This window comes from Mytilus edulis, chromosome 3, assembly GCF_963676685.1.
Source record: "Mytilus edulis chromosome 3, xbMytEdul2.2, whole genome shotgun sequence".
NCBI classification, from domain to species: domain Eukaryota; kingdom Metazoa; phylum Mollusca; class Bivalvia; order Mytilida; family Mytilidae; genus Mytilus; species Mytilus edulis.
In genome coordinates this window covers 56117353-56129745 of record NC_092346.1, presented here as the reverse complement: position 1 = coordinate 56129745, position 12393 = coordinate 56117353, and the positions used below count along the sequence as shown (strand labels likewise).

General features: G+C 31.1%; 1 protein-coding gene across 2 annotated transcripts in view; it reads right to left on the bottom strand.

The window, feature by feature from the left end:
* The window catches only part of LOC139514365 (E3 ubiquitin-protein ligase UBR2-like), a 61347-nt gene that overhangs the window by 42528 nt on the left and 6426 nt on the right, over positions 1-12393 (bottom strand). Inside the window, exons 5-15 of one of the 2 annotated variants that reach the window (XM_071303486.1) lie at positions 11855-12049; positions 11405-11482; positions 10236-10298; positions 9873-9996; positions 9434-9535; positions 8936-8972; positions 8480-8531; positions 8117-8215; positions 3435-3516; positions 3087-3165; positions 2372-2477 (exon numbers count right to left, since the gene is read on the bottom strand). In XM_071303486.1, the coding sequence (XP_071159587.1) occupies positions 2372-2477; positions 3087-3165; positions 3435-3516; positions 8117-8215; positions 8480-8531; positions 8936-8972; positions 9434-9535; positions 9873-9996; positions 10236-10298; positions 11405-11482; positions 11855-12049 (1017 nt within the window). Of the gene's footprint in view, positions 1-2371; positions 2478-3086; positions 3166-3434; positions 3517-7721; positions 7821-8116; positions 8216-8479; positions 8532-8935; positions 8973-9433; positions 9536-9872; positions 9997-10235; positions 10299-11404; positions 11483-11854; positions 12050-12393 lie in introns of both variants that reach the window. The other variant, XM_071303485.1, reaches the window with a different exon arrangement.

The window sequence follows — 12393 nt, the reverse complement described above, 5'->3', positions numbered from 1 at the left end:
AGGTTGAACCCTGAACGGTAAGGGCAAGTATGGACACAACATTCAAGCTGGATTCAGCTCTAAATTTGGATTGTGATTAAATAGTTGACACAGCATAGGTTTCTGACACAGAATGAATGTGTTCTAATGAACTTAAAATTTTTGTTTCTCTTAGAGCAATTCACTATGCTGTTGAATATTAATCCTCTCAAAAAAATGTTTGAAGAAATTTTCCTTTTATTTATGAAATTTCAAATGAGAAAAATTGAACCCAATTTTTTTAATCACATCCCCCTTTCCCTTATTCCAAAACTAATCTCAATTAAAATTTCTAATGGAGTTTGCAACAATAACTACTCATTTAAATACATCATAAAATATTAAGATGTAAAAAAACTGCTTGTTATCACTGAATGGTAAAGATTATTTTAATTCATAAGTTGGTAGTAAAAAGTGAATATACATTGTATATTGTATATAACAAAGATTTAAGTTGATTCTGGACAAAGAAAGATAACTCCAATTAAAAAAAAATCTTGCTATTGCACAATATTTTGCAATTAGATATTTCTTGCTTACTATTCTGGACAAAGAAAGATAACTCTAATTAAAAAAAAAATTTGATATTTCACAATATTGTGCAATTAGATATTTCTTGCCATTGCGCAATACTGTGCAATTGAAAAGACTTGCTATTGCACAATACTTAATATAATTATTTTAGATCCTGATTTGGACCAACTTGAAAACTGGGCCCATAATAAAAAATCTAAGTACATTTTTGGATTCAGCATATCAAAGAACTTCAAGATTTCAATTTTTGTTAAAATCAGACTAAGTTTAATTTTGGACCCTTTGGACTTTAGTGTAGAGTAGACCAATTTGAAAACAGGACCAAAAATGAAGAATCTACATACACAGTTAGATTTGGTATATCAAAGAACCCCATTTATTCAATTTTTGATGAAATCAAACAAAGTTTAATTTTGGACCCCGATTTGGACCAACTTGAAAACTGGGCCAATAATCAAGAATCTAAGTACATTTTTAGATTCAGCATATCAAAGAACCTAACTGATTCATTTTTTGTCAAAATCAAACTAAGTTTAATTTTGGACCCTTTGGACCTTAATGTAGACCAATTTGAAAACGGGACCAAAAGTTAAGAATCTACATACACAGTCATGACAGTTAGATTCAGCATATCAAAGAACCCCAATTATTCAATTTTGATGAAATCAAACAAAAGTTTAATTTTGGACCCTTTGGGCCCCTTATTATGTTGGGACCAAAACTCCCAAAATCAAACCCAACCTTTCTTTTATGGTCATAAACCTTGTGTTTAAATTTCATAGATTTCTATTTACTTATACTAACGTTATGGTGCGAATACCAAGAAAAATGCTTATTTGGGTCCCTTTTTGGCCCCTAATTCCTAAACTGTTGGGACCTAAACTCCCAAAATCAATACCAACCTTCCTTTTGTAGTCATTAACATTGTGTTTAAATTTCATTGATTTCTATTTACTTAAACTAATGTTATTGTGCGAAAACCAAGAATAATGCTTATTTGGGCCCCTTTTTGGCCCCTAATTCCTAAACTGTTGAGACCAAAACTCCCAAAATCAATCCCAACCGTTCTTTTGTGGTCATAAACCTTGTGTCAAAATTTCATAGATTTCTATTAACTTAAACTAAAGTTATAGTGCGAAAAACCAAGAAAATGCTTATTTGGGCCCTTTTTGGCCCTTAATTCCTAAAATGTTGGGACCAAAACTCCCAAAATCAATACCAACCTTCCTTTTGTGGTCATAAACCTTGTGTTAAAATTTCATAGATTTCCATTCACTTTTACTAAAGTTAGAGTGCGAAAACTAAAAGTATTCGGACGCCGGACGACGACGACGACGACGACGACGACGACGACGACGACGACGACGACGACGACGCCGACGCCAACGTGATAGCAATATACGACGAAAATTTTTTCAAAATTTGCGGTCGTATAAAAACTAATCATATTTATATCTTTTGTTTTAAATTTCTTCAACAATAAAGCTTTTTATTCACATCTCTTTCTGCTGTTAGATTTTAATGTCTCAACAATGTTAACACCATATCTCCTTTTATGCACACTTAACTGTTTAACATACCACTGTTAAGGAGGTAGACATAGGTTAAGGGAAATAACTCATAAAGTCACTAGTACTTTTGTGTGAACCATTTTCATAATATGTTCTAAGCTTCAAGGTTACATAGATTATTATAAATGCTTAAAATATATTGATGAAACTTTGACTTTTACAAATGTATAACTGATTAAAAGAGTTATCTCCCTTAACCAAGGTCTACTTCCTTGTATCATTTTTTCTTGTTTCTCAATAGAATTTACCTGCATCATTTTCAGCATCTTAAGAAATGATTTAAAACCTTTAAGGAAACTATGTCTCAGTTTGTCACTCCATTCATCTGGTGATGGTCTACATATCAAAGCATATCTGGAAATGATGAAGAGCAATAACATGTCAGATTAATGCTTTCTAATTTCATTCAGTGTTAATGATAAATTCCTTAACTTTTCAAATATGAATTAATCAATGACTTCCTATACTTTACCATTTAGAATTTGACAATTTTGAGACAAGCACCAACCAAAATTTCCAATGACACTTTCAGATAGTAAACTGAACAATGCAATTTATCCAAATATGTAAATAATAAACAAACAAGAATGTGTTCATAGTAAAAAGATTCCCAAATCGCACTATCAATTTCTTTGTTCAGTGGACCGTGAAATTGGGGTCAAATCTCTAATTTGGCATTAAATTAGAAAAATCATATCATAAGGAACATGTATACTAAGTTTCAAATTGATAGCACTTGGACTTCATCAAAAACTACCTTGACCAAAAACTTTAACCTGAAGCAGGACAGACGGATGGACGGACGAACGAACGAACGAACGAACGAAGGAAATTAATTATCTATATTCATGTTACATCCTTGATATGACTTAAATACATTTCAAAATTTGTCAATTATTACTTTTCAAGTCTCACAGACTGAAACACACCATATATATGCCCCAAAATGTATACATAACTTACTTGACATCATATAATACATAACAAGCTCGTTTGAAGGATGTACTTCTTTCATTTCTCTCGAAGGACAGCTTCCCATCATCTACATAAAATATGGCAATAATTATGAATGAGTTAAACATAATTTCAATTAATATAAAGCAATTTGTTATGGATACTTATAAACATTCAAAAATATATAAAACTTTCTTTGTTCAAGTTGATCTTATTTCTAGAAATTTTTGTTAACTATTAAGAGTAAAAATAAGGCCAATCTTTACCCATGGTGAAATGATTTCTTTTTTCTTCGATTTACTAGTCTATTAAGCAGGTTAAAAAGTTAAAAGATATATATGCTAAATAACAACTTACTGTTTTTCTTTTCCTCACAGAATCCAAGGAATGTTGTTATAATTACATCTAACAAGTCATGGTCAGTAACCAGCATTTTAGCCTAGAAGGAAAAAAAAAATAAAGTTACGTTCCAGGTATTGATGTTGTTTTTAATCAACATTTTGTTGCACAGTGACCTTTAGTTGTTGACTTCTTCATCATTTGATTTCTAGTCAAGAGTGTTCTCTTTTGCAATCATAATACATCTTATTTTCATATTTTTACATGCTTACCCAAGCTCATATTTTATTCATCTTTTATCTTTTGCTCATGCAATTCATTTACTTGGCTAATTTGCATCAAATACTGAATAAATACTTAGTTGATTTTCAATATCTTTTTCAATTATATCTTTAACTATGAAATCTAAAATAATGAATGTTATTTGAACTGTGTGATGACTTCCTGATTTCTTCATATCAATTTATTTTTTCAAACATGCCCTGGGTGCGGGATTTTCTCACTGCATTGAGACCTATTGGTGGTCTTGGGCTATTATCTGCTCTTTGGTCTGGTTGTTGTCTCTTTTGACATATTCCCCGTTTCAATTCTCAATTTTATAAGTTTAAATGATAATCATCAATGTTCTTAAGAGTGTAAGATCAAACATTGTAAATTTAGAAACAATTGTGAAAAGAAGTATTTATTATTGCAAATAATGTGATTTGGGGAGTATTGTAATAATAAGAATTCATATTTTGGAATCTGACACATACATTAGTTTGTAGATTTTATTCTGTTGTGTTAAATTTGCAAAAATAAATGCATGCAATAATTTCTAAACTTACAGTATTTAAGTCAAACATGAAATTTAGTCAAAAGCGTTTATAAGCATCTGCTATGAATCTAAACATGTCACCAAGAATACAATCCAAGACTTGTGGTTTTAATATTTAAAAATTTTGTTATTAGGATCAGACAGTGAAATATGGGCCACAATAAAAAAAAAAATAGAGGCTCTAAAGAGCCTATGTCGCTCACCTTGATCTATGTGCATATTAAGCAAAGGACACCGAAGGATTCATGACAAAATTGTGTTTAAGTGTTGGTGATGCATTTGTAGATCTTACTTTACTGAACAATCTTGCTGCTTACAATTATCTCTACCTATAATGAATTTGGCCCAGAAGTGACAGTGGAAAATATTTTGTATAAATTTACCAAAATTTTCAAAATTTCTGAAAATTGTTAAAAATTGACTATATAGAGTAATAACTTTGTAAGGGGTCAATTGACCACTTTGGTCATGTTGACTTATTTGTAGCTTTTACTTTCCTTTACATTTTTGCTGTTTACAGTTTATCTCTATCTATAATAGTATTCAAGATAATAACCAAAAGCTGCAAAAAATTTCTTAAAATTACCAATTCAGGGGCAGCAACCCAACAACAAGTTGCCCAATTGGTCTGAAAATTTCAGAGCAGATAGATCTTGGCCTAATGAAGATTTTTTTCACAGCAGATTTGCTCTAAATGCTTTGGTTTCAGAAATATGAGCCAAAAACTGCATTTTATCCTATGTACTATTTTTAGCCATGTCTGCCATCTTGGTTCGTGGGCGGGGTCATCAGATAAATTTTTTAAACTAGATACCCCAATGATGAGTGTGTACAAGTTTGGTTATATTTGTCCTAGTAGTTTCAAATGAGAAGATTTTTGTAAAAGATAACAAAAATTTACAAAAAATTGTTAAAAATTGACTATAAAGGGCAATAACTCCTTAAGGGGTCAACTGACAATTTTGGTCATGCTGACGTATGTGTAGATCTTACTTTGCTGAACATTATTGCCATTTACAGTTTATCTGTATCTATAATAATATTCAAGATAATAACCAAAAACGGCAAAATTTCCTTAAAATTACCAATTTAGGGGCAGCAACCAAACAACGGGTTCTCTGATCCATCTGAAAATTATAGGGCAAATAGATCTTGACCTGATAAACAATTTTCCCATGTCAGATTTGCTCTAAATGCTTTGGTTTCAGAGATATAAGACAAAATCTACATTTTACTCCTATGTTCTATTTTTAGTCATGGCGGCCATCTTGGTTGGTTGGTAGGGTCACCGGACACATTTTTTAAACTAGATACCCAAATGATGATTGTGGCCAAGTTTGATTTAATTGGCCCAGTAATTTCAGCGGAGAAGATTTTTGTAAAAGTTAACGACGACGGATGACGCCGACGCCGGACACAAAGTGATGAGAAAAACTCACTTGGCCCTTCAGGCCAGGTGAGCTAAAAATTGGACACAATACTATCTTGAATGGTAAATGTGATTTTTGATAATTTATACCCTACTACAGTTTTGCTTTGGATATGGATAAGACATCAATGGTTAAGAGACTGCAGATTAAAAAGCAGAAATGAAATTTTTGAATGGGTTCCATATACAGACAAACCCACAGACTTAATATATTTCCCCTTTACTGAATAGATTCCTTTTGATGAAGCATTAACCCTCTAAGCTATTTTTTTTATTAGTAAAATCCAATCATGGGACATACAAGCAGGTTCTAGATGGATTATTTTTGTAAAGAAAAGCATGCCACGGGTTGCTAAATTGTATACTTTTAAACTGGAAAATGTTGCACAAAAAATTGCTATATGGATAAATCAGATTTCAAATGGATGTTGCTTACCAGCAATTTACCACATATTTGGATCATGCATACTACATTGGCAAGCAAAAAATATAGAATCAAAAATTAATGTGCATCTTAGTCAACTTTATTAGTTCTATAACAATACACATTGTATCTTTCTTATCTGTTCAAACTTTGGGAATTATAACAGTGGTCTCGCTAGCCCAAAATAGAAGGGCGCCGCGCCCTGGGTGCCCTCAGCTGCGCCCTGTGTGCCCTCAGATGCGCCCTGGGTGCCTTCATCCGCGCCCTTCTGCCCTGACGTCTTTTTCCAAAATTGTCTTGTGCCGTTTTGGTAAAATTTTGTTTCATCGATTTCTGATCTCCAAGTTAATTACATGACACCTGTGTGATTGCCCCCCGGTTAATCATGTCAGCACAATCAATTACAATGATAATGACTTCAAAGGTGTTAATAACTAGGTAATTTAATTAGGACAATGTATCTTTTTGTCATACTTTTGATGAATGTGTCAGCGAGTGTGTTTAGCTTGGGTCGGCATTTTCGATCTCCAAGTCACAATGGAAGAGCGTATATAAATGAAGACTTTCATGACTTTAGAATTGAATTTAAGTCATCAAAATAAAACTATGCCTTTACAGAAATGCCTTCCATCTCAACTTGTTAGCGACAAGCACAGATTTTAATTAACCCAAACGTGGTGGAAATTGATTTTGGAGTTACTTCCCCTGTTTTAGCTTATTACAAATTTGTGCTCTAAAAATATTATCTAGTACCAAAAAAAGGAATAAATTACCAATTGAATATATAATAACATAATAATGTTACCTTAAAGATATTAACTGTCTTTGAACATATTAAAAAATATATTTTGCAATTTCTACTTGATAATTATACTTTTAGCAATCCATGTTCTAAACATTGCTAAATTAGTAATGCTCTCTGATTCAGATTAAATGATGTATTCAAATCTATAATTCCTATATAGATAAAAAAACAAAAAAACAAAAAAAAAACACATATTCTTTGATAATTGGTAGAGTGAAGTTGAACTGTAAAAACATAATATGTTGATGAAGATGTACTATATCATTCATAACTACACAAACAATGAAATAAAGACTATAGTTGAAAAGCATCTTTATTTAAGAAAAACAACATATACAGTAAAAAAAAAAGAGATTCGTTAACTCGTGATACACACAGAAACGACACAGAAACGTAGACAAAAAAATGAGCAGTGCCTTTTCTTATCATAAAAAGTGCCCTGCCCTCCACTGGCACCCTGCCCCTTTTGATTTCTAGCTAGAGCACTGTATAAGGATGGGTGATTTCAAAATGGGCTATGCTTTTTTTTTCTTTTAAATAATTTGAGTAACATCAGACATCAAAACAAAACGCCCAACTCATGCATACTGTGGATTCATTTATTTTCGTGGTTCCAATTTTCGTTGAATAAGGGAAATACATATTTTGGTGGATATCTGATTTCATGGTTTTGCAACAACAGTTAGAACACAAACCTTTAGAAAATTTAAACCTAGTTGGACATCTAATTTCACTGTTTCCCTATAGTCAAGTAATCAACGAAAATTGGTATCTTACGAATAATAATTAATCCACAGTAACTCAATAAACTGACAAAATCAATAACCTACCACTGATGGGACGGTGAAAATTTGAACAGACAAAGATGTAATGGATACCGGGCGATTATGGTCGTCCGATACAAACTCTCTGGTTATTGCTTCATAATGCTACAAAACAGATATAAAAACAAGATATAACATCTGGTCTTGTCAAACAATTTCCTGTCAAAATTTACAGCACAGTATAAAATCTTACAAATGCGTGATATGATATATATTACCGAAAAATATACAAAATAGTTTGTCTATAGTTCTTATTGTTGCATAATTTGAAATTTTGAAGTACTGCAAAAAAATCCAAAATAGGCTTTTTTAACTCACTGTACAAATGTTAACAAATTTCAACAGAAAATTGTTTAAAGTAGCCAGATGCCTTTCTTGTTTGTCATAATTGACAAACATACCAGGCTGCAAACTGTAAATATTTGTACTGACAACGAGGCCACAGAGACTTCAAAATCATGATCATCAGTAGCATAGTCCTTAATCAGGCTGGGATAATGCTAGAAGTAGGCAAAAATAGTGTTATTTTTGTTCCTAAATAAATTTTGCCCTCATGCTGTTAAAATTATTAACATGTGTTATTCATCTTGAGAGTTATTTATAGTTATGAATAATTATATACTTATTTCTTTACTCAAAATATTCATTTCACTGATCTGATTACAATTACTTTAATTTGATTTATTGTAATGTTGTATGAAAATTGTATTTGATATGTTTTTTTTATATTCCTTTTTACTGGTCAAATGACATCATGACATTACCTTAGTGAAGATAATAGAGAACTGCTTTTTGCATTCCTGATCCATTAGTACACTGTAATAAAACATATATTCATGATTAATATTACTTTAATAATTTTAAACAAACGAATCTACTAACTTGCCTATTATTAAAATTTGATTGGAGAATTTGCTAGCAATTTAGATAAATATATTTGTTTCAATAGCAGCAATTATAATTACCTTTAGAAAAGAAACAAATGATTTTAAGAAGATGATTTAAGAAATAATTCTTTTCTACATTCTTTAATAAAGTGCTCATTGTTTAAGGTTTCTACATATTACGATATGTGTTCGGAAAACATGAGAGATAAATCAAAACAAAATTTTTGAGTAATAGATTATTTAACATATGAATTCTATCTTATCTTAACCTCAGGTACACTCATTAGAATTTTAAGAGGGATGTTAAGTCCCACTCATTTCTCACATACTTACCCTGACATCATCATCTGGTGAACCAACATTCTGGCATCTGTAAAATAAAATATCACGTTTTACAATTAATTGTGATATGACTGACCTGTATGTTTTTATATCAGAATGCAAATGTTGAAATTTAAATGGCAAACATTTGCAAAAATTTAACATGTCAATTATGTAAAACTTTCAAAGACATTTATAAAAGACTTTGTCACAAGAGAGACACTTTTGACTGTAATACTATATTTTCAAATCAAGTGTATAGATACTAAATGCATAATAGAATGGTTACAGAAGAACTGAATAATTCCCAATCTGAACAGATAAAATTAAGAATAGAAATGGGGAATGTGTCAGAGAGACAACAACCCAACCAAAGAACAGAAAACAGCTAAATGCAACCAATGGGTCTTCAACACAGTGAGAAAATACAGCACCCTGATGTGGGCTTCAGCTGATTCAGGGAAAATATTTAAGGCAGTGTATTATGTATAAACATTTGACAAATCTCACTTTTCCACATCTGTGTATCTGACAGTATCAACTTTTCTATCAAGGATTCTCCATTCTCATAAGGTTGTGTGCTTAGTGTACAAAACAGTCTTCTCAATCCATCTGTAATTACATTTATACTTTTAAAAACTAAAATGAATTTTAGTTATCTTCTATTATAGTCCCTTGAATATGGGCTTTTTGTAAAAATTCTGGGGATTATTATGCACTGTGAACTAACAGACTTGGAAACTATAAGTATATATGCTTTATAAATGAACATTAAGAAAATTAAACAAATTCAAGATACTATGACATTCATTTTTCCAAGATAATTTGGATAATACTCTTGTGTGGGTTTCTAAAAACTGTATGGATTTTTTCTATGAGTAATACAAAACAACAAACATTGTTTCTTAGTACAAATCTAAAGCTAACCCTGTTGAACCCTTGAACCAACCTGATTTTCCTATGATGTCCTGAAGCCATGTGACCAACTTGAGAGCAAACTTCTGATGGGCTACCACTATTGTATGCATAATCTGTACCTTCAATGGCTTACTTCCATGTCTAGATGTTGAGTGCTGCAAGATATTATCAATTATATTAATACTTGTTTTAATGTTCTATATACTTATTTGAATGTTCTAGGAACAAATTTTCACTATTTCAGTACAGCTTACAAATACTTAAGTACTGACTCCTAATCTCGTCTATGGTAATATAGCAGTAATATTGTATAGTGATACAAATAATTTGTTCGTTGTAAGATTTCTAAGTTATACAGTATATCAAAGAAAAAGTGTCTTCTTCATTCATTTACCTCAATGATATGACGAGCCTTTTCACAATAAGAAAATGTACCATCTCTTACACTGCTTCTTCCCTAAAATGAAACATTTACATAATATAATATACTTTTAACAACAGATGATATAAGAACCATAAAGAGAAAATATTCTGATGTAGAGCATAGATATATGTATATTATGGTCATGACTAGAAGAAACTAATTTTCTAAACAATACATAAATTAAATGCACTTAATGAGTGGATACTGAATGCTTTCCTAATCTTTCTGTATTTTTTGTAACCTTATTTATATATTGTTGATGACAATCTAGCAGATGTTGCTCTGAATTATGTGCTGTATGGTTAATTTCCAGTTTTTTCATGAAACTGTGGTCTCATGTATATATATGTTGTGTACAAGTTGCAATGTTAGAATACAAATTATAATTTGTACAGAATTTTTGTACAAGTTATCAGTGTTTTATGACCTGCTGAACAAAAACGAATGATGCAAGCACACAGTCTTTTGCTACACATATTTCTGTCAATTTTTCACAACTTCATGATACAGTCTAATACTGAGCATTGATACAAAAACATTATAAGACCTCACAAAGATTTTGTATAGATATGAATATGGTATAAGGAAAAAAATAAAATTAGAATTTAAACCATTCAGGTATCCCCATTTTCAGTTTGAAGGCAAGGAGAATAGCACTAAATGTTAGGTTGACATATAATTTTTTGAATTTAAAACATTACACTGGTACACCTTAAGTTAAACCTGTTCACCTGTTGCAAGAAGGTAGGTGTCAAAAAACTTATAACTTGTACAAAAACCCTGTACAAATTATAATTTGTACAAACTTACATCTTGTACACAACATATATACAAATCATATTCATTCTTCTTTGATCTATTCATTTGGTGCCATCTGATAGAATGAATTTTCCTAAATCATAACTAATTGAATTAATAACAGCTTCTCTTTACCTTACATTTTCATTTTAGTTATATCTATATGCATATTCAGTATGGAAATGCAGACTTTTGAAGTCATTTGTCTACATTTGTGTAACTCATCAAAACTTGTTTTCTGCATGGAGAATTTGTGAAACATTCCAGACTGAAAGATTATCACACACCATAATAAAAACCAAACCAATGTTTTTTTTTCTGAGGACGAAAATTAGTCTTACTTCTCTGTCAACAATGGTAGCATGCTCCACAGCCTCTTCCTGAGTACATTCTACAGCTCTCTGTAAAGTGTTAATCACCTGCAAAAAAAACAATCCACTCAATGTACAACTGTTACTTTTCAGTGATAAAATTCCTACAAAATTGTGTTTATACGAATGTAGGGAAAAAAGTCATGTAATAAAAAAATTCACAGGTAAAAAGTCACAGAGAAATTGAAAGTGGAGAAAAATATATTGTTTTTGAAAAAAAAGGAGACAAAAACATAATGGACCCAAATGGGTGTGAAAAACATAAAAGTATAGAATTTCCAACAAATCTTCATACTGACATTACACTGAATAAACTCATCAAAAGAATATTTTGACTCTGGCAAGGAAAAAAACAAATTTAATTTTATGCTAAATCTGACATGTGAAGAGTGTAATTTTATACGATCTGAACCTACTCACCTGTTCATATGTATGAAGTTCATCATTAAACAGCATTGTGATATACGAATCATCTAACTCTCCCTCAGGTTGTATTTCTGATGGCAAACAATCACACTGCTCCCAAGTTAACATTTGCACTACATAATGTAGAGTGGCCATGAATAATGCACTGGCTCTGTCAGTCAAATCTTCTGGTAAAACTTCAATAGGATTCTATATAAATAAGATAGAATTTTTTAATTTAAGTTCAATACAGTCTTCTTAACTATTTACCTGTATCTTTTGTTGGAGTCAATAAAGTCAGGAATTTTACTTAAACATGTAAACAATCATGCTAAAATTTTAAAGACAGTGCCATGACTGAAAGAGCAGGGTCAAATAACTTTTTTTGGAAATTACAAATGACAGCGCCTTACACAATGATAGACATCATATTAAATGGTTCCCTTCAAACTGACATAATCACACAAGCTAATACATTATTGACACCATCACTGGAAACAGCACACCCAATTATAAATCAGTTTTAAATGGTTCCCTTTAAACTGACATAATCA